A 23,613-nucleotide genomic window follows, 5' to 3' on the forward strand; every position below is an offset into this window, starting at 1 on the left:
AAAGTAGGCTTCTATGTTTACCAGTACCGATCTTCCATGGAAATGGTGATCATGCTGACAGCTAGAATGAAATAAATCTAAAGATGCTCACTGCCTACCTTCAGAGCTGCTGGGAAATGTATAATGTAGAGGTCAACATAATCCAGTTGAAGTTTTTTCAGTGATTCTTCCAGGCTTGGTCGAACCAGTTCTGGTCGATGAAACATAGATGCAAGCTATAATGATTAAACAGTAGAAGTTGCGCTGATGAATAAAATAGCTAAACTTTTTGATTCTATAAATTAATATAGAGACTTTTAAACTAGTAAAAAAAGTGACAAATACTGAAGGAAAATACATTCTTTTTGTGCTTCATGTGTCCAGATATATTCCCATAATCTATTTCACTTATTTGGATACTATTCATAAATATATTGAACCATGGGTGATGTTATGTCTGAGATAAATATTTTATCAAGTAATGATAATTATCACTGTTTGAATTACATTTGATAGAGGATACAGAGAAAATTCCAAGATGTCAGAAGAGAACCAGACTGAAATATTAGAAATGAAGAACTCAAAGAAATCACATTAAAATGGAATGAAAAGTATTAATAAGAGAACAGAAGAAACAGGAGAAACAATAAAAGATCTAGAAGTCAGTTCATTTGAAATATCTCAAAATAAAGACAAAAAATTAAAATGAATGCTAATGGTCTGAGATTTCTTGTACACTATCACATGTATCATACTAAATGGTTAAAATCTGAAAGCATTTCTACTAAGATCTGAGACAAGACAAGAATGTCTACTCTCACAATTTTTATTCAGTATTATTCTGGAAGATAGCCAAATCATTATATATGAAAAAGACACTGGGTGATCCAAATTGGAAAGGAAGAAGTTAAATAGTCCCTGTTTGAAGATTTCATCGTTCTATACAAAATGTACCTGAGAGAGTCTAACAGGAGACTATTGTAACTAATAAGTATGTCATGAAAGCTTCAGGATAAAAACTCTGTAGCATTCTTAAATATACCAAAAATGATCTGTCTGAGAAAGAACATATAACATCAAACCTATTTACAGGAGTTTTAAAAAGTTAAATACTTTTGAGTACATTTAACCAAGTCTATGAAAGCTCACTACAAAGAAAATGTCAAAACCATATGAAAGAAACAGAAGAAACAACTGGAGAAATCCCCAGGATTCTTATACTTAAAGAATAAATGTTGTCAACGTGTCCATAATATACCAAGAAAGGCATATATTTAAAGCAATCTCCATCAAAATTTAAGCACATTCTTGAAAAGGGGCTGCCTACAGCACCCTCAGCCCGTATGTGCACCACTTTCTGGTTTGGCTGTTCCACTTCTAATCCAGTTCCCTGAAAATGCACCTGGAAATGCAGAAGAATATTACCCAAGTCCTTTGCATCTATGTAGGAGACCCTGAAGCAGTTCCTGGCTTCTGGTTTTTGATCAGCACAGGTTTTTACCACTTTTGGGGATATGAGCCAGGAGATGGATACTCTCCCCTATCTCCTCCTCTCTCTCTTTCTGTGTCCCCCTTCTTTCTGTTTCTATCAGTTTTCCTTTCAAGTAAATAAATATATCTTTAAATAATTCTTAGAATTCATATGGTTGGGGTGGCTTTGTGAAACTGAAGCACCACTAGCTGCAACTTTGACACCCATTATTGGATATAATATATCAGATGTATGTTTTACAAATATTTTTCCCATTCTGAAAGTTGTTTGTTCACCTCATTAATTGCTTTTTAGCTATTAAAAGCACACATCTGATAATAAAAATAATACACCAAGTAAATAAGATTAATAATGCCAACAAAAGAACCAACAGAAATTGAAGAACAAACAAGAAATTGACAAAAGATATGACTAGATACTTTGCAAAAACAAATGACCAAATCATATGACAAAAAGTGCTCAGGAACATGAGAATAAATATCATGGTGAGATATTTCACTCCAGTTTAAATTGCTAGTATCAAATATTAACACTAATGAAAAGCAGAACGAATTGTAGACAATGAAATTTGATACGCTCTTGGGGTGAAATTTATGCACATATTATGTAAAACAATATAGAGATTCCTCAGAAAAACTAAAACTGAGTCCACTGTGTGACTAGCTTATTCACTTTTGGGAGATATGCAATAAAAGTGCAATCATCACATGACAAATATAGCTGTGCTCCCATATTTACAGCAGCCCAACTCACAATAGCAAAAATAAGTCAACTTTAACGTACTATATATTTCTTAGCTGTAAAAATGAAATGTCAGTATTTGTGATAAAACTGATGGAACTGAAGATCTTTGCACTGAGTGAAAAGCCACACAGACAAACGTTACATTTTCCCCTTACACGGGGTAGTTACTATGTTCATCATTAAAATTGTGTTGATGTCATGTTAATATGTATCCAACTAGTTAAAAACCTGCCTTCATTCAGTTTTATCATATTTGTAAAAATATCTTAATTTCCCCACTCCATGACCATTGTGAAAATCCTGCCTTGTGTAAATGTCATAGCCCTGTTTTCAGGATATAACAGTACATATGTGTGTGTGTGTGTGTGTGTGTGTGTGTGTATTAAGCAATTTCTGATCTTTTATTTTATCTTCATCTTTTATTTTATCCCTATTTTATCTCTATGAATAGGATAAAAGATCAGAAATTGCTTAATTTAAAAACAAATAGTAAATACTAAAAAAAAGAAAGTAAAGCAAGCAATAACAGTGTATACATAAGAAACATTCCTCATAAGCTACTTACAATTTCACATAATTTCCATTCATATACTTGGCATTTTGCTAATAAACACTTCATAATTAAAATCTATTGTACCTTGGAAGTATAGAATATGTCTTCTCTCTTCACAGTACCATCTGCAATCTTGCTACGGATGGCCTGACCTACCTCCTCTTCATTTTTGTACATGTAAGCAGAATCAATATGGCGGAAGCCAGCGTCTAAAGCAATTTTGGTTGCTTCCAATGCCTTACTCTTAGGAATCTAGAGGAACAACAAAATAATCTTTAATGATCCATGTTTGTTAAAGAACAAAAAAGAAAATTAAGCAAATCTTTTTTTTTTCAATTTATTTAAAGAATTTGAGAGGCTGATATTATTTAATGAAATCATATCAAGTCAGATATTAGATCCTAACACCCTCTCTTAATATCAGCCTTACATGTTTCATAGGTTTAATGTTGCTTAGGTACTTATCACAGCTTAACTTTTACCTGGCATTCTTGTATCTTTTTTTCTCCTTCATGCTGTTCCACTCAAAAGGACCCACATCCTGATAAATGATTTACCTAAGTCTTGCACAGGGTACAGTAAGTTTAAACTTTGATCAAACAGTTACATAACACAGTGTTATCTGGTCAAGTAAAATAAATTATGACTAAGCAGAATCTTAGGCATGAAAAAGTTCTCCCCTGGTGAATTGGAAAACCAAGTAAAATATGCAGTGTTACTCAGAAACTGAATAACTTCAAAATCCACGCCTCTTTCCACCTACCCTAGATCTGCTTTCTTTTGTCCCCTCAAGCACAAACAATACAGATTACCTCATCCGATGCATAGGTTCCAAAGCCCAGTGCTGGCATGAATTGACCGTCATTTAGTGCCACACGCTGAAGGTCGGGATACATTGCTTTCATTGCTGAGGCCAGGCACACTCTATTTACTCCTTCTGCTTTCACAAGAGTAAAAGGAACTCAATATTCAAATTGCCTGTCCAAAGTCTATGATACTGAAAGGGGTGAAGTTAAAGAAATATTTCTCAAATTCCACATGTGAGAGGAATCTGGAAACCAACTACTATTTAAAATATAAAAGGATTCCTGTTACTGATGAGAGAAACATTTACAAGATTTTCTCTGCTAAAGCATTGTACACATTATTACAAAGACTTATGTGACCTTTTACAAATACTTATTGTTTTTGTCAGATTTTAAATCTTCAGACACCTATCTTCCTGATTAATTTTTTGTTATGATTTAATCATTTCTATCCCGATGTTGTGTGTGTTATTTTTATGTCTTTCCTTCTTTTTTTTTTTTTTCATTTTGTGACACAGTTTCATGGTTTCTGGGATTCCCCCAACCCTTCTGCATGCCCTCCCCCCATGGTGGATTCCTCCACCTTGTTGCAGTATTACAGTTCAAATCCAGTCATAATTTCTTCATTACAAGCATGTACCATGCATAGAGTCCAGCATCTTATTGTCCAGATAAATTCAATGGTTTCTTGGGGAGACCATTCCTGGTCTGAAAACAGAGCTGGCAGAATATCATCAGTCCAGTGAAAAACCATAACATAATATCCACAACAATTTCTAACATTATGGAGCTAATTGGCATGGTATTGAGTGACCAATATGTTAGAAAATGCAAGTTTCTAACCACACCCTGATGTCGGATCAGTGCAGCTCTGGCAGTGGCAGCCACTTGGGGAGTAAATAATCCAACATAAGATCTTTCTCTCTGTCTCTTCCTCTCTGTATATCTGACTTTCCAATTATAATAATAAAATCTTTTAAAAGAAAAGAAAAAGAAGATACTTCACCCCAATAACTAGTAGCAGCTTTGGCTGTGGGAAAATTCCACAGTCCTCTTCTTTGGCTGGGCTAGAAAGACATTCCTGCATTGGAGCGTTTTGTTTCCCACGGATAATAGTGATCCAACGAACCTTGAAAAGTGCCCTGAAAATCTTTAATTGGATGCTGATTTTTATATTTGCTCATTTCCTAATGCCTCTAAGATGAATTATGATGATTATTCTACTTTACTATTGTCATTAATATTCTTACTTGATCTAACTTTGCATCTATGTTTAAATCCTGATGCCTTATGTAAAGGATATTGAATTAATGCTCATGGCTGTTGGGATAAACTGAGGCTGTAATCCAATAATGGAGTTGTAGGGGAGGTATTTCGGAATTGATTAAATTTGCCTAGTTTCCTGGAATTTCCACACATACCCCGGAATAATCAAGTCACAATGAATTAAAAGATACAGATGTACTTGAGAAAGATTTTGGTCCCTCTCTACTGTCAGCTGTACTATGATCACACCAAAATGTATTTTGCCATAATATCTTAACAAATTGGGTTAGTTATCCAATATTGAACCGAAAGGCAAAATAAACCTCTTGAATTAGCTCCTTTGAGTTATTTTATAGCAATGACAAACTGACTAGCACAGCATATTTGGGAGCACATATAGCTTAGACTGAATCCAGTACTATCCATGGGTTCACTCATTCATTGGAGATCTTGTAATAGTGTAGCACCAATCAGGTCAAAAGACACTCAGATGGAAGTTGATATTTTTCACCTAGATTCACCAGTTTCTAACATTTTTTTAAAATGCACATCAGGTGAAGAAAACCAACAAAATTGGATGACATACTTATCCCTGATTCAATTTTCTAATTCTTTCACATCTGCTCCACTTCCCACTGACAATAGTTGATCCAATGAACCTTGGAAAGTGCCCTGAAAATCTTTAATTGGATGCTGACCAGCATAAGGAAGATTTTCTGAGTCTCTTTCTTCCCTTGTTTCCCTGTCTCCCTCTTCCCTCTCAATAAATACTGCAAATAAAAATAAACATTTACAAAAAAATGTGTTCATTGGATTTGGAACTTCTGTATGTAAGCTGGTAACCTCTTCATCAGAACAGTCTTAATTAGGGGCTGGCATTGCGGCATAGGCAGTAAACTGCTGCCTGAGAAACTGGAATCCCATATGAATGCTGACTTAAGAACTTGCTGTTCCTTTCTAATACAAATCCTTGTTCTTGTTCTTAGGAAAGCAGTGGAAGATGCTTTGTGCACTCATGTGGAAGAGCTGGAAGGAGCGCCTAGATCCTCACAACAAGTCTTGCCTATCTTTAGCCATGCAGCCACTTGAGAAGTGAAGCAACAAATGCGAAATCTCTCTCTCTCTCTCTCACTCTCTCTCTCAAATACATAAGATAAATTTAAAAATAGAATATATTAATTGTCTGGAATTATTTTTTCCAAGATAATGTGTTTGAGTTGTAGGCATTAGGGAGTGTTTATAATACTAGGATATCATCGTACCATTGTCACAATCATGTCATTAAGGGCATATAATTTTTCACAGATGATAGGCATTAATAGATGTGCTGATGTAGGAATGTACAGGTGATCAATATATAGATTGAAGAATGAAAGACTAAATAAAAAAGACACATCAAAATGGAGCAATAACTTTATTTATTAAATGATGCACTCAGTGAAACAATAATCCAAATTCTGTAATATGCTTTATGAGAGATATCTGTCCTTTGGTAATAAAAGATTTCCCACCAAGGGGCACACCATGCCAAAGAAAGGGAAAGTGGGTTAATGTAAACTTGACTTAGATAGTTAAATTAGGACTTTATTCAGATGTACCAGTGTCATGAGGAAGACACCTGGCCTTACAATCTATAGGCAAATGAAGTTAGTAATGTAGAGGAATTATGCTGTATATGGAACCATAATTGGCAAGAAAGAAAAAGATATCTGATAGAAATGGGAAAGAAGTATTATCAAAAAGTTTCTAAAACTTTCATTGAAGTTTGGGAGGACTTCTTCCTGAATTGTGATCACTCTTTGAAAGGTTGCTGATTTTCTATTCTTGGTCTAGTTCATTGTCTATGGAGAATGAAAGTTTGATTCGTATTTAGACAAGTCATGCTGGTAGTTATTTTGTTCAGGCAGCTCAGTGGTTTCTAAGTGTTCTTTAACTTGAAAATCTGGTTGCTTTACATTTCTGATATTCAGTTTCTGAATCAGAATGATTGTGACTATGCTGACTGCTGTACATGCAGTGGCCGTTGTGTACACATAGCACCGTATGCTACCAGAGGCTGTCTGCAGCATGTGCCTCTGCTGAAATGTACAGGAGCTTTGCTTCTCCAAACATTTGCTTCTCAAAGCATTTTCTCATAACATTTAATTGCAGGGCGAGTGTGTTGAATATATGCCAGATTTCATCTATATTTGGATCTGTATTCATTTTCTTTGTCCTGCTTTTATTTTGTATCTTTACTAAGTTAACTACAGAAATGGTTATTACTATGACTTTTCCTGTGAATCTTTACACCAAATCATTAAACTTAGAGATTTTCCTGTGAATGTGCAACGTTGGCTATGCTCTGTAGATAGCATAAGCTGGATCACAGTTAAGCCTAAGAATTAAGTAACCATGGTGTGTGGCAAGCAGGTATGAGGCTTCTTCCTGCCTTTTCAAAATTAAACATTCTGGGCCAGGCGCAATAACCTAGTGGCTAAAATCCTTGCTGTTTATGTGCCAGGATCCCATAAGGGCACCGATTCTAATTTTGGAAGCCCTAATTTTTAAGAAGCTCCTTGCTTCGCATCAGCTCTGTTTCCACCATCTTGGCCACATGGGGAGTGAATCAACGGACAGAAGTTCTTTCTGTCTCTCCTCTTCTCTGTATATCTGACTTTCCAATAAAAATAAATAAATCTTTTTAAAAATTAAGCATTCTTTGCCACGACCAGAGCAACATAAACATGTTTGGAGAAGGAGCAACATGCAAATGAGAAACTAAGAAATACAAAATGAAACTATAGAAGTGAATGACCAGAGGGAACCTCTTCCACTTTCTGAAGAAAGAGCCTTCTACTTAGAAGGCTCAGTGCCTCAATCTTTTATGAAATTGCTTGGGGAGTCAAATTACAGGGTTTGTTGTGGCACAAACATTATTGCTAAGACCCAGCCAGTGCTTAATGATCAGGAAGCAACAGTGTGACAAATGTACAGAAGTCAATATGTAACTGTCTCAAGGATACCCTTGGCAACCAAATGGAGGTTGCTTGCGAACCTCCATGTTCTGAAGTGACCATTGCTGGATTAGGATGAATATGTACATATGGAAAACATGTGTTTTGAACCACTTGCCATGGTAACATTTGTAATTGCTTGAATAGTAATCTGAGGATAAATAGAAGATGCTCCCCTTGAAACCCAGATGTTTAAAAATGCTACTGCTGGTGCTCGCACAATGGCTCAAATAGCTAATCTTCCTTCAAGTGTCATGATTCCATATGGGTGCCTGTTCATGTCCCAGCCTCTCCACTTTCAATCAAGCTTCCTGTTTATGACCTGGGAAAGCAGCAGAGGATGGCTCAATGTCTTTGGCCCCTGTACCCATGTGGGAGACACAGAAGTAGCTCCTGGCTCCTGACCTGGGATCAGCTCAATTCTGGCTATTGTGGGCTTTTGAGGAGTGAATCAGCAGATTGAAGATCTTTTTCTCTGTCTTTTCTTCTCTCTGTAAATCTGCCTTTTTAATACGAAATATATGAATCTTTAAAAATGCTACACTTTTGGTGTTTGTTTTTTATTTTTCTTACAACTTGGCTGAATTCACCTACCAATTCTGAACATATTTTGTTGGAATTTTTAGTAAAATGATTGAATCTATGTGGAATTGTCATCTCCAGAGATAATCTGTCGCACTCATTTCTGTTTGTACACATTTTATTTCTTCCTCTTTTGTAATATTGGTCTTAAACATCTAAGACTATACTGAATAAGATTGCTAAGAGTAGATACCCTTGTTTTGTTCCATATTTACTGAAAGTGCTTATGGCTTTTTCCCCAATCACACGGTATGAATCTGTGCTTGTCATGTAATAATGAGACTTTTTGTGTATAGTTAACATTCTTCTATCCATGATTTTTTATTACTTTTTAATTTCATGAGTCAGTGCTATATTTTATTAATTTATTTTAGTTTATTAATATGATTAGTTGATTTATCATCAATTCTGTTACGCTATACAGCGTACATTTTTATTTGCTGAATCATTTCTTCATCTCTAATTCCAGTTGAGCAAAAGAATTACATTTTTGTAGTTGCTGCTGTTACTTTGTTGTCAGATTCAGAATGCAAATATTTTTCAGAATTGTTTGCCTCTGTGTAGATGCGAGACATATGTCTACCATTTTTTTACTTTTTTAAAGATTTATTTTACAGAGGAGAGACAGAAAGATCTTGAGGTTCACACCTCAAGTGGCCTGATGGCCAGAAATGAAGCAGGATCCAGGAGTTCTTCCATTCTTCCACATGGATGCAGAGTCCCAAGGCTTTTGAGCATCCTCCACTGCTTCCCCAAGCAACAAGCAAGGAGTTTGATGGGGAGTAGAGCACTTGGAACACAAACCAGCATTCATATGGGATCCCAGTGTGTGCAAGGGAAGGATTTAGCCTCTGAGCTATAGCACTCAACCCCTGTTTTTTCATTAAACATTATTTGAAACATATATCAATATGGGTTTTATGGCATGTGTTTTCAATTTTGTTTTTAATTGTGGGATTGGGTGGGGAAGATATTTTAAAAAAGAATTGCTGTTATTCCTTTCTAAACTATGTGGCATAAAAGGACTTTGAAGTCAGCTATGTGTCAGTCCTCTCAAGTCCTAAGAAAATGAGTATGAGGCTAAAATCCAGCAATAAATGGCTGAACTCCACCTTATTGACTCTGCTTTGGAACAAAGAGAGGAGAAAAACAAATCGTTCAACTGAAGCAAGACAGTAGCTAGAACAGTAAAGACAAAAAACACATTCCACACTTTAAATTTACTATACACAAGGCGTGATTTTTTTGCATTTTATTTTAATGTGATTATATGATTATGATTGTAATATAACCTAATATGTGTATGTTGATGACTTATCCTTATTGGTACATTTACTGACATATACCCATGTGACATATGTAGAATCAAAACACAGAAACTATTTTATCATTTAAGTATCCAAGTTTACAACCGTAATTTAAAGTGTTTTGGTATTCTTAGATACTTTGAGAGAATGATATATTTTCAAATAATTCTTTGCACAGCATGTGTTTATATTTCCTACATCATTATTATTAGGCATTCTTATTACTCTCCTGCTGTAGCTATCTTTCTCTATCTCTCTCTCTCCCTCCCTCTTTTAGAAGTTTTCTTTTTGTACATTGGTAAAAGAAACATAGTTCCATGTAGCTCCTATCTGCACATAGTAAAGTTGTATACCTGGATAGAAAGCATGTATCTGTATTTAGCCAGGATGCACTGACTGTCTTGGAACATATCCACCATGAATGAGAGACTACACTATATGGATACCTCAGAAATAAAAAGATTCACAAGACAAAAGGGGATCTTTTTCTCTGGAGTTGTTAGTTCCAAATCAGGGGGGAAATGCACATGACTAAAAAAAAAATTAAATGCTTCAGTCACTAAAACCGTTGTCACTTTCAAACAGTGAAATTGTTAACCAGGCTTGGAAGGTAAACAGAAAAAAAAATTAATTAAATTATTTAACCTCCAGATTTGAGGTTTATCATACCATTGATGAAATTTAAGTTATTGAGATTATCTGTGCTCCTTAAGGGATTGATGAAGACAAAATAGTGTCCCAAATCCATAGGCTTTACACTTTCATGGGTGAATCACTTGGAGAGCATCATGGCTTGCCAATTTTGTATGGTTTTTCTCAGCTGAAGAAATGCTTTCGAAAAGCCTATTTGATAGCCATTGTTTTTTGAGATACAATGCATTTTGCATTGTTGGGCCTGCCTACTTTTATGTTTAAGAATTTTAAGAGACAAAAATCAAAACCTCAAAAAATGGAAAATATGGGTGCTAACATTTAGCTCTATTTTATCATTACATTGCTTTGTTGTCTTTATGTTTCACTACATCACCAAGAACTTTAGTGTTTCTCTTGATTACCAAGTAAAAATCCCTAAGACTCAACTTTGTCACTGAGATAAATAAGTGGAAAGTTATCCTTTATCTGAAGTTATTATTACTGTAGAACATTCTCTAATTCCAAGGTAGAGTTGGGTTAAGCCTCCACTTTTTAGTCTGTTAAATCTGACTTCTAACTTCTCTTCCAGATTAAATCCCCTCAACAGAGACTAATCCTCCTCCAAAGATACACGATACTCAAATGGGTGCAGTTCTGACCCATAAGCAGCTGGAACACAGATCCTAGACTGTATCCGTGGAGTAGTGCCTCACGTTTTGAACTCTGTGTTGTGAGACTTCAGCTTCCTGGATGCACTGGAAAAACAAAGACTGAAAACTCGTCACAAAGTGCCTTACAAGCTCATGGTTCCCACCCCTCTCCTGGTGCATTCATGGACCAGCTGCTGTCGTCTGTCACCAAAGTTCTGCAAGCTTCTATGCAAATCAGTGTTAGGGACTGACCATTCTGAATGCAACAAAGCAGGTCTGTAATACAAACAGCATCAAGTAAGAATCTTTAACAAATTACCACTTTCATTTTTCTCACAGTGATAAGAATCTACTGTCACGGTGGTTATATGCGCTGTGGATACGGCTATAGCTCAGAACCGCTAGATGGCAAAGATCAACCAGAAGTGAGGTGCGTGGTCACCAGTATCTGAGATGTCTCCTACGTTATGATCCATTTGCAAGCTCTTCAGGAAGAAGTCATAAAAGTCTCCCATGTTAATATTCATCAGCAAATGGGTAATTTGGATGCTCGAGAAGACTAGAATGAGAAAAATATACAACCCAAACTCAGTAAATACATTTCCAGCATATTTAAGATGTGGATTTTGTGAACTGCTATTACAGTAAAAATTAATTTTGTTTGCTTCCTGGTTTTAAAATCTGACTTACATTCAAGAGCCTGACCTTATGGTTAATATATTTAATCATACTCATTTTTCATACTACATAACTTGATGTTTAAATAAAGAACATATATAAGAAATTCAACCATATTCCTCTGACTGAGCTGCATTTTTCAGTAATGCAAAGCACTACTTGACAATATGGTACATCAGATTCTCAAGTTAAAGGGAAATTTATCTTGTCTGCAAGCTGAGGAATCAATTTGCGTTTTAAAATTACTGAAATTATTGAAGCAATAGTCGATCTGTAATATCTTAGAAGGCAAATTACTCTTATAAAAATTACACAAAAAATTACACCAAAATACAATGGAAACAAAACAAAACAGAATTTCTCCCTAGAATCACTGGTATAATAGAAATGCCCTTGTTTATATATAAATTGATAACGTTTTGGGAAAAAAGAAAGTAATAATTTTGTTAGCATTTATTTTAACTGTAATGCTAGTCTCCATAACTCATATCCAAAACAGTTGGAAATCACTGGCTAATACCAATGCTACAGCCCCTTATTAATTAAATGGAGGTGATACACTTAGCAAAACTACTTACAATTCAGCTGAAAAATATCGGAGATTTCTGTTTAGGCCTTCTAACACGTTCATGTCATCCGACGACAATTGAAAATCAAATACCTGTTAAACAAGCAGTTTTATTAAATTATTTTTCTGTTGCATATCTGTCGATCTGGAAAATCCTGAAAAACCCTCAAACATTTTGAGAGATCGAACAAACGGCTCATCAGAAACATTGATTGTGGTCCAGCGAGATGTGCCACTGCCTGCAGCTCCAGTATCCCATATTTACATCAGTTCAAGTCTGGCTGCAACTTTCCAACACAGTTCCCTGCTAACGTATCTGGGAAAGCAGCAGAGGCTGGCCTACATACTTGGCTCCCTGTTATGCATGTTGTAGTCCCTAATGAAACCAGAAACTCCTCAATTTAGCCTGAAAATGCTGTAGCCGTTGAGGTCATTTGAAAAAATGAATCGATCTCTGTGTCTTTCCATTCTGTTGGAAATTTCAAATGAATGAATACAATTGTTAACAATTAAATAAACATTGGGTATTAGTAAAGAAAATAAATCATGAAGTATATAGAAATTTCGCAACACTACATATTAAAAGGAATCTGGATTATTAATTTGGAAATGAATAATATAAAAGCTAAATTTGATATTATTTAAAGCAATATTCTTTCAGGAGAATGTAAAGGAAAATTTTGGAATAAATGAATAATATAGTAATGTTCTTTGATTCAGTTCACCAATAAAGAAAGAAAGAGAAAGGAATTTAAAAAGTTAACAATTTGAAAAAAAAAACATTACTTAGAAAACTGTCTCAAAAACAATGGAGAGTTTCAATTCAAAGTGTTTAGCCTCTAGGAAATTTGACTTTATTTTGAATGTAATGAGGAAAACAAAGAAAACAAAAACCTTGAAGAGAGTGCCTGTGGAACTCTATTTGGTAGGATGATCTGATGTGTCAGTGTATGAGAACCACAGTGACAATGAGACAGAGGATCAGAGCTCTCCCATCCAGCAGTTCATTTAAGAAATGTCTGCAAGAACAGTCCTGGGGTGCAAGGAAGCCAGGACCCTACAACTTATTCTGAATATTTCACAAGGGTCACAAGCATCCAAGCATGTGGCTCACAGCATGATGCCTTCTAGAGCATCCAGGAAACCTACATCTGAAGCAAGACCGAATCTCAAGCTCAGGTGTTTCAATATGTGTTTTGTGTATCCCATTTTATCCTTTATTTTCTTTAAGTACAGCATACATGACAATGGATTCTTGGATGTACTGCAGGTAATATTAACAAACATCCATTAGCTTGATGAACCGATTTAGAAAAAAGGACTTTAACACTTTCCTGGAAAATGCAGTGGAGTACCAGCATGTCTTCCTGTTAGGAAAAGACCTTTCATGAATCAGTTACAATCAAAGTTTAAGTAAATGAAGAGTAGGAGCATTTGATGACTAAAATACATCAGGAAGAGAATTAAAACTTTGATATAATTCATGAGAAAATGCTTGAACAGATGCATCCAAGTCGGAAACTAAGTCCAGACTATATAAATGCTATAGCATAATTAGGGAAATAATTCTGAATACTTCATTCATTAACCTAGGCTAATTTTCAAGCTAAATGATCGTGAGATGAAAAAAATAATCCTTGTCATATAATATTCTACATGGAATGTGCTTTGCCATAAAACTAGTTATCCTAATCATAAAACAAAGATGTCTTGATTGAAAACAGAGACACTGGCAATGGGTTAAAATGGGCAAAGATTTAAACAGGTGCTTCATAAGGCAGGGAAATTAAAATGAAAACAACCGATGAATATGTAACCACATAAATATTTATGCAGCACAAACTAAAATAATAATAATTTAAAAAGCAAAAGTCACCCTATCTAATATTATAATTCAGAAAATAAAGAAAAATATCATTGCACAAGACCATGAAGTGTATTGCAAAATGTAATGCTGAAACCTTATTTTCCGTTTTCTGTATTATCTTGATTCTCTTATCATGATGTATCAAAAATACACAGAAAATTGAAATGCATGAGTAAAATCAGAGAATAGACTTGGTCCAAAGGTCTTGATATCTTGCAAAGAAGCAATGGTAAATTGCAGGATTACTGATACCTACAGCCCCATGCCCTCATTACCTGAGCATTCTGTTTGATCCGCTTCTCACTGAAGCTCTTGGCCAAGACCACAACCCCACGCTGCAGCTGGTAGCAAAGGACAATCTGGGCTGGAGTTCGCTGGTACTTTTTTGCCATAGAACAAATCATCGGATCATTCAGGAGAATTGGGGAATTCTGATCCACCCTGGAAAGAGAAGTAGGAAAGCTGAACTTGTTGAGCTGAGTATTTAGTTCCATATGAGGCTCTGAAAATACTAAACCATCCAATCTATACCAGTAATTTTTAAGATTGGTCCTTATCTGAAATGTTTCTTGAAATGCGAATTCTTTCCTCCCCTGAGGTAGGAAATAATTAATTATTAAAAAAAGTATTGTACAACAAATTATATTTCAACAGAGGCATTTGAGGTAGATTGCTGTCTTTGTTGTATGTTTTGTTTTGTTTCCTACCATTTTGGATTTCGATTGGACCCCAGAGCACCATAAGCGACCAGAACTATTTCTTTGGACTTGCAGAAATCCAGTAATTTTCTCTGGTTGAGATAAGGATGACATTCTACCTGTAGAGACATGATATTAAAAACTATCAAATTTCATGAAACACAAAGGGAAACATTAAAAAGTAATAGTAGCTGAATTTTAATAAAAATGAAAGTTAACATCTAGCAGGACTTTTTATTTGATTCAAGCACAATATTTGAAAGGAAAGGAGAGACAGAGATTTTTTTTTTTAACTTCTGATTCACTCGCCCAAATAACCACAATTGCCAGGGATGAAGCCTGCTGATTCCTAGAGCCCCCAAATTCATATGTTTCACCCACATTAGTGTCAGGGACTCATACATTTGAACCATCATAGAAGACATCTTATGCACATTAACAAGAAGCGGTGTTGAAAATGGAGCAGGCAAAAGCTGAATTGACACCCATATGGGATACAGGCATCAAAACTAGTGTCCAGCATACTGTATCATAATGCTAGCATCCAAGTAAGGATAACTTTTTTCAATTAAAGAGAAAATTTACTGTGACATTTTGAAAGCAACATATTGGATATTTTATGCTGAAACTGTAAAAACATGGCATTCCTCAGAAGAAACAAATCATGCGTTAGATAACTTGACAATGCAGCGGTTAAAAATATATACTCATATCAAGGAGCTCTGTCTATGACCTCCTTAACAAAGTGACCAAAGAACACATCACTAAACATGTGACAAGCTCTATTTCCATGCTTTTTCTAGGGATACTATTTATTTAATTATTTATTTAGTTTGCTGCTTGTTTACTTATTTTTCCCCTTCCATGGGGATAAAATTTAATGAATGATCCATTCTAAGATCATGACCATTAATGCAATATTAATGAATGACCATTAATGCAATATTATTTCACCTCCAAATTCACAGAATATTGGAACTGACAAATTTATATTATAACAAAACAGTAAGCTGAGAAATTCAGAACCTTTGCCAAAATCTGACTAAATCACACAAAAAAACTGCTAACCATAAACTATGAAAACTATCATGAAGATTTCCTATTTATATTACAACATCTTTTTGCTAAATAGTGTTAAGAGTTTCAACAAAATATTGCATTTATGTACTAAAAAATTAATGCACATGGCTATCAACTTGACATCAAAAACCAAGCATTTTTTAATTTCAGGGGAATATGTGGAATATCTGTATTATCAAACTATCAGAGTATATGAAAATTGCTAAATAATTGGAATGAAACTAATATAAAGTCATATTAGTTTTATGATATCTTACTGAAAATAAGAGTTGTGCATCATTATATCAGTCATTGATTCTATATGTTTTTCAAATATTATTGTTAGATAATATGTGATGACATGTAACGATGCATATAATAAATGGGATTAAACCTCTGATTTGATGACAGAAACCAGGAAGAGACAAAGATTAAAACAAGCTGAAGGATCAGCTTAAGTTTTGGTAAAATTCCATGAGGGCTGATGTTAGCTACCCTATTGTCCCCCAAATAATGTCTCCCCTTTCCCTTATATTAATACGCTACAGTTATCTTCCCTGTATATGTCTTTCCAAAACACATGAAGGAACAATGAACAAGAGGAACCATTGAAATCTCTAAATGCCAAACAAACCCTTACCACTTATGTGCTAGTACATTCACTCTGAATTTATTAATTGCTCCCTAAGTGTTTTCATGGCCTTCCTTCCCATACACAATGTCTTCCACACCACCTTCAATAATCAATGCTTCTGGTGATCCTCCATTGGATTTCTTCATTGATCTTGGATAAATTCATTGTCTTCTCCCAAGGTTTGATCCTCTAGTATACTAGCATTTTTGTCATTTTACTTTTGCAGATTCCTATATATTTCAACAGTAGTTTCCTAAACGTTTCACTATAACATTAATAGATAGAAAATGGAAGCTACATTTCTCTTTTTTTAAAGGTTCTGGCTGCAAAAACTTCCGTTAATCCAAGTAAGTGAAACAGAAATGGGGGAATAAAATGGATATGTGACAGCAGAATTGGAGGAAAGAAATGAAAAATTGAAGGAGGGAAGTCTGAGAATTCACACCTGGTTGCACACAGGCTTGTACTTGAGTCCTGGCTTGTTCAGAATCATCTCCACCTGCCTGCGGTTGAAGTTGGATACCCCGATGGACTTGGCCAGTCCCGCATCCTTGCACTTTTCCATGGCCTAGAAAGAAAGATAGTGAGGAATGAATTCTTATGTTCTACTTGGAAAAGCAGAGAGATGAATGTACAAGAACAGAAGACTGCCTGCTTTTATTGCTTCAAATTCTTCTCTGTTGCTCTCTGTTACATCAAAGTATGCTGTTTTCCCCCATCTTTCCTGCACTACAACCTTTAACACAGTGGCAAGAATATCTGCATCCAAACAACAGTATCCTATTTTTCAAAGTTGAATTGGGAGTTTTTACTTCCTCTTGTTGCTTCCTCTGTACTCACCTCCCAAATGGCACAGAGATCCACTGTGTCATATATCACTTTTCCATTCTCATCTGTTGGAATTAAGTCCTCACCAGGCTGGAACAGAAGCAGTCATTTTTCACAGTGTCAGTATACTCAGGTCTCCAGTCCAGAACAATATATCCAGACATATTTAGGCTTGAAATATGTGGCATAGTCTTCACATGCTTAAATTTCAATACAAAGTAGTAAATAATGTTCTGTTCATACCTGCTGTGTATTAACCAATACAAGTTCCCAGATTTTAATGGTGACACAGTTATATGTTACTGTGTATTCTTATGTCTTTCCTCTAGAGAAATATATGTTTCATTAGGTTCAATAATAGTTACATGGTCTTAATCACCATTTACTAATTTTAACCTTGGTGGTCAAACAGCATGCACTTATAAGGTAGAAGTTAAATCAAGGTTCTGTTTCAGAAAAATATTAGAAGATACAGGAAGCCTATCAAATATTAGCAACCTTTAGTTTAGAATTGCTCCACAGTCACATGTGCCACTAATGAACAGGCTCAAAAAATAGTAATATAAATGTGATACTGCAGGGAAATTCATTGGGACCTGAATATTCCTTAAGGCCATATCAAATGAGTGTATCTACTCATAGCTGGGAATCCTCCATTTACACCACAGAGTAACATACATTGATAAACTAGTTTGAACTATGTCTATAAATTTCATCTATAGAACTTTTATAACTTCACCAGAATCATTTACTCATCCATGATAATTATGGTCACGTTGGTAGTTAGAGAGAAAACATTTGATAATCACCTACCTTCAGAGACAGTGGGAAATGAATAATATAGAGATCAACATAGTCCATTTGAAGTTTTTTGAGTGACCATTCCAAGCCTGACTGGACCAGCTCTGGTCGATGGAAAGTACACCAAAGCTATAGAAGTTAACAGTGGAGGGTAGAGAAAACAAATTTGTTAGCCATATTTGTTGGTTCCCTTCATCTAATGTGGAGTCTTTTGTGCGAGTTGAGAAATGCTGAATGCTGAAGGAAAATGATTTTCCTTTTTCAGTTTTCTATTTTCTTATCTATGACCGAAACCTCTGTTGTTTCTTTGCTAATACTCACAAACACACCAACCCATGCTGGATATTCCACCAGAGATAAATATGTCATAAAGCAATGATAATAACAGTTGTTTGTGTTATATGTAAAATAGCTTCAAAGAGAAAATATTTAGGGACATTGGAAAAGAACTACAGAGAAATATGAAAAATTTTAAAATATCTTTAGTGATGCCAATTAAAAGTACACTGGAGAAGCCCCTAAAGGACTGAAAAGACAGAAAAAGGAATATATGAGGAAGTCAAAAGCAACATTGAAACATTTCCCTCTAATGAAAAAACTACCAATCAAAACTTTTGGGATACAGAAAAACTAGTGTTAACGAGAAATGTTATACCAATAATTGCCTACATAAAAGTATGTTCAAATCAGAAAATCCAGAAAAAGTAGATACATTTCTGGATACACATATTTTACTATACATGTGTAAGTATAAATATATATATATATGTTATATATAATATATTTTATATACGCATATATAAAATATAACATATCTTGAATCACAATGACATAAAAAATCTATGTAGACCAATAATTAAGATCGAGATGGAATCAGTAATAAAAATTCTCCCAAAAAAAGAAAGACCAGAGCTAGATGTTTCATTACTGAGTTCTATCAAAATTTAAAACTTGAAAACAAATCCATAAGTCCAAAATCAACTGATTTTACGAAAAGATTTTAAAAGTTTTAAAATCCTTTTTTAAAAAATCATTCCATAGAAAAGACACTTGCATTGCTTAAAGACCATACCCAATTCAACTCATAATGAAGTAAAAATCTACAGATCTGGACATGACAACTGCTGGTGGAAATACTGTAAGACAATGGCCTAGGTATAACTGCGTAGATAAGACTCCAAAAACACAATTAAATGAAGGCAAAAATAGACAAGTGGGATTTTATCAAGCTAACAAGCTTCTGCACAGCAAAGAAGAAATAAAGAATAAAAAGAAAATCAACAAAACAGAAAAGTTTTCTTGAAGCTATACATCTGATTAAAAAACAATGCAAAAATCTATCAGGAAATCAATATACTTAACAATAAACAATACAATTAAGAAATAAGCAAGCCATATCAATTGGAGAAAAGAAAAAAAATGTTGAACTGATACATAAAAAATGTTTAGCAATTAAGGACATGAAAACAAAAGCCACAATAAGGTATTTTCTCACTTCAGTGAGAATGACCGTTATCAGTAATAATAGCAACATACAAATAATTACCAGATTGAGTAGAAAGAACTCAACTGTGACAACATACCGTGTATCCTAATATACCATAGAAGTGAAATTACCATAAATGTTGCGAAAAATAATTTGTACACTCATGAAAATGCAAAAATGTATATACCAAGTGATCCAGTTAACTGAAAATGTATCCAAGGGAATCAAAACCAGACTACAAAAGAGATATTTGCACTCCCAAACTTAGAGCATCCCAATTCACAATGGAAAAAAAATATATATATATATATATATACATTAATTACTAGAAGAAGCAAATGTAGTACGTGTAAATGGTGGAATATTATATATAAAAAGAGTGAAATATTGTTATTTGCAACAAAACGAATGAAATGGAATATCCTTATACTAAACAAAATAAGTCAGACTAGAAAAGACAAACAGCACGTGTTTTCATTTATTATGAATAGAATATAAAAATTGTGTGAATGACCTACTATTTGATAGTGCATGGGTAAAATATTATCATTACTGAACCGTGATATCTGTGATAATATGCCCTGCTTCATCACTCTAGAATCATTGCCATGAGCCCCTATTTTGTGATATTTATACCCTTTTCTCAAAGAAAAAGATGGTTCATTTGTGTATGTATACACTATGAGGTTTATGTAGAAATGCGTTTAAAATTGCTAATTCTTAAATCAATTTAAAAGTTAATAAAAAGAATGTGCAAATCAGGTGTGAAAAAAGAAAAGTAATCAACAATTGTATACAAAATTATGCAATTATATTACATAATTACATAGTTACCCCACACATCACATTTATTTTATTTTTATTGGAAAGTCAGATTTACAGAGAGAAAGAGAAGCAGAAAGACTTCTGTCTTACTGGTTCACTGGTTTACTCCCTCTAGTGGCAACAATAGCCAGAACCGAGCCAGTCTGAAACCAGGATCCAGGAGCCTCTTCTGTGTCTCTCACAGGGATGCAGGATCCCAAGACATTGGGTCATTCTCTACTGCTTTCCCAGGCCACAAGCAGAAGGCTGGATGGGAAATTGAGCAGCTGGGACATGAATCAGCACCCATATGGGATCCCAGCATATGCAAGATAAGGATTTAACCACTAAGCTATTACCTTGTGCCCATATTGCTTTAATTAGCACACTACATATCAAACACCATACCTTGGAAGTTAAGAATATGTCTTCTCTCTTCACAGTACCATCAGCAATCTTGCTGCGGATGGCCTGACCTACTTCTTCTTCATTTTGATACGCGTAAGCAGCATCGATATGGCGGAACCCAGCATCTATAGCTATTTTGGTGGCCACCCCAGCCTCACTCTTAGGAACCTAGAGAAGCAGACAAGAATACTATTTTGGGGTGCAGGTGATTAGAATCAATTTAAGCATCATCAGTGACCTTCACAATTTTGTTTTTTCCTCTCATGTGTTAGAATAATTCTCTATTTTAAGGGGATCCATTCATCTCAGTTAGCCTGTATCTTCCCCAATTAATAGCAAGCGGTAGGCAGCTCAGCAATCTCTTCATCCCAGTCAAGTACATTGATTATTGCCATCAAATGTGCTCAGGAATGATGCCAGGTTTACTGATCTGATGGATGGATTTACAGGACACAACGAAAGTTAATATCTTGCTTTTTATTTATGTACTGTGCTTTCTAATGAAAGCTAACATCAGGGAAAGCAAAATGAAACCATATACTAAATGAATTCAACGGGATCCTTAGTGAATTCTCTCCCAGTGAAATAAAATGAATATCTTTAATTCTGTCATAATTGAATTTGCAATCATTTGCAAAAGTATCAGTAATGACAGCTATTTATATAGATTTTCCACTCCTGATTTTCCATCCAGACACGCTGAGATAGATATCCTCCGCTACCCTATAAGCATATCACAAGCAAAAACAACCACACTACATTGTCTGTACAGGCATTTTAGCTACAGCCACCATCCTAATAAACTTGAAGTGTGAAAGAATGTAGGCTTCCTGCTGAAAATTAGAGCTTATATTGAACACAGATAGTTAAATATGCAAGCAGTAACTATGCAAATACTTGCTACAGACATTCTGTCTGCTCCCACCTCCCCCAAACAAAAACATAAAACTAACAAAGAGAGGAGTATGAATGCCTACTAATGGGATTCGCATTTTCACACAAGAGATCAGCCATATCATATGAAAGTTTGTAACATTTCTATAAACAGGATACAATGAGATCACACATCTATAAAAGAAACACAATGAGGCAACTTCCATAAGCAAGATAGAATGAGAACACAAATCCTGGCTTTCCAAATTTGAACAAAGACTTGAAAATGTTGGTTAAAGAACAAACAGATAAATGACGCAAACCCTTTTTTCAGTTATTTTAAGGATTTAACAGGTTTGCTTTATTCAGTGAAACAGTGATGAAGCAAATAATGTGTGGGAACTCAGAAATTTATCAGTACTGTTTCTTGATTTGGTGTACTTGATCCTTCTCTCCCCTTCATCCCACTTCTCTTTGAAGAACTACGAAGTCCTGCCACATGTCTTCAGAATATCCCCAGTAATTCAATAATGTTTCACAAGAATAAAATGGAAATCCTATAATCTGGTGTCATTCAATCATCCATCAAGCCACGGTATCAGTGTGCAGAATCCCCTCCATGATGCTCGACTTTTATTTCATAAGACCAAACATCATTCCCCTTTAACTGCAACACTGGTTAACAAGGACCAACAACATACCTTCGCTCTGATTAGGTCTCTATTTCCCTAAGGTATCACTGCATTTTCTTTCAGGTATGTTTCCCAGAAATAAGAATTAAACATGGAAAATTCTACATGGATCAGATCCGGGAATTACTGAATGGTGGTTAAATTTAAACAACATCAAGACAGTATTATTGTCTTCATAACCTTTGTGCTTCCTTTCTACTAACAAAAATTCAATCTCTAGATCATACTTTATTGGAAAAAAGCATGTTTTAAATTATAGGAAGAAGCAGGGAACCACTCTATTTGAAATGAAGCCAGGTGAGCAAGCTAAGTAACAGTTTTGTTGAGTAGTGGCTTTATTATCAGCTGTGACCCATGGTATTTGCCAAGCAACAAATAGTGTGACTGAGTTCAGACTAGGAGAAATGGAGAATAAAATGAAACTTGAATAATCATGCAGCAGCTGGGTGACTTCACAGCTCAGATAACTTTCCACCCTTTCTAAATCTATCTTCCTCTGTCATCTCAATCGCAAAGCAACAAGGCTTACCTCTTCAGCTGCATAGGTGCCAAAGCCCAGTACAGGAATAAAGTGACCATCATTTAACGCCATGTGCTGGTGTTTGGGATCCATTACTTTTGTTTCCTCTGACAAAACACCTTCTGCTTTTTTCTTCTGCCTCCACAGGAATAAAAAGAAGCCGATGTCCCAAGCGCCTGTCTAAAGGTCCATGACCTTTGGAAGGAGGAGTAAAATCAAAGTGCTATTTCACACTTGAAGAAATTCATAAAATCAATTCATTGTATTGGATGAAAGAGACTTTTTTAAATCGGTTAAAACAAGAAACATGACACGGTCCCTTTAGAATCAAATGTTACTTTAAGCAATTAAAAAAATTGATTAATTATTTACTTTGTACAATACAAATCTTCAGATGTCTATTCTCATTGCTTTATTTTTCAGAATGATATCTCTGTTTACACATCATTTGAAACAATTTCCTTACAAATGGGCACAAATACCAAAACTTGTCAAGCTCAAGCTTTTTCAAACATTGCCCCTCAAAAAGCAGAAATGAAAACAGAATGCTGCAGTGAGATGGTGCTGAGAAGCATGTTCAAGTGATTGTCTGCAAGGATACAAATACGATCAGCTACTTCCTCAAGCAGTCCACCTTCGGAAGAGCTGAACAAGCCAGTAGTATGTTTAGCTACTGAACAAAATGGAAA

At 35.0% G+C, this 23,613-nt stretch overlaps 2 protein-coding genes across 6 annotated transcripts in view; both read right to left on the bottom strand.

The window, feature by feature from the left end:
* The window catches only part of LOC121148045 (prostaglandin-E(2) 9-reductase-like), a 296,739-nt gene that overhangs the window by 8,944 nt on the left and 264,182 nt on the right, over positions 1-23,613 (bottom strand). For 3 of the 4 annotated variants that reach the window (XM_040968029.1, XM_040968025.1, XM_040968021.1), the window contains exons 1-3: positions 3,581-3,696; positions 2,853-3,020; positions 99-215 (exon numbers count right to left, since the gene is read on the bottom strand). The exons of the other annotated variant lie outside the window; for it this stretch is intronic. In XM_040968029.1, coding sequence (XP_040823963.1) covers positions 99-215; positions 2,853-3,020; positions 3,581-3,673 — 378 coding nt within the window. In that variant the 5' untranslated portion in view covers positions 3,674-3,696. Of the gene's footprint in view, positions 1-98; positions 216-2,852; positions 3,021-3,580; positions 3,697-23,613 lie in introns of those variants that run through there. 4 annotated transcript variants of the gene reach the window in all.
* LOC121148056 (prostaglandin-E(2) 9-reductase-like) lies at positions 9,369-23,017 on the bottom strand. Of its 2 annotated transcripts, XM_040968044.1 has the most exons (10): positions 22,934-23,017; positions 20,840-21,007; positions 18,150-18,270; positions 17,916-17,936; positions 17,353-17,405; positions 16,958-17,080; positions 14,829-14,938; positions 14,397-14,562; positions 12,265-12,347; positions 9,369-11,567 (listed from the first exon to the last, which is right to left on the bottom strand). In XM_040968044.1, the coding sequence occupies exons 1-10, from the start codon at positions 23,015-23,017 to the stop codon at positions 11,525-11,527; spliced, it is 972 nt and encodes a 323-aa protein (XP_040823978.1). In that variant the 3' UTR covers positions 9,369-11,524. The 2 variants fall into 2 exon arrangements, with proteins under 2 accessions (XP_040823978.1, XP_040823977.1); XM_040968043.1 differs by lacking the exon at positions 17,916-17,936 and having other exon boundaries at positions 17,353-17,430; positions 18,154-18,270.

Source organism: Ochotona curzoniae, unplaced genomic scaffold (assembly GCF_017591425.1).
Source record: "Ochotona curzoniae isolate NIBS_2020 unplaced genomic scaffold, NIBS_Ocur_1.0 scaffold_4683, whole genome shotgun sequence".
NCBI classification, from domain to species: domain Eukaryota; kingdom Metazoa; phylum Chordata; class Mammalia; order Lagomorpha; family Ochotonidae; genus Ochotona; species Ochotona curzoniae.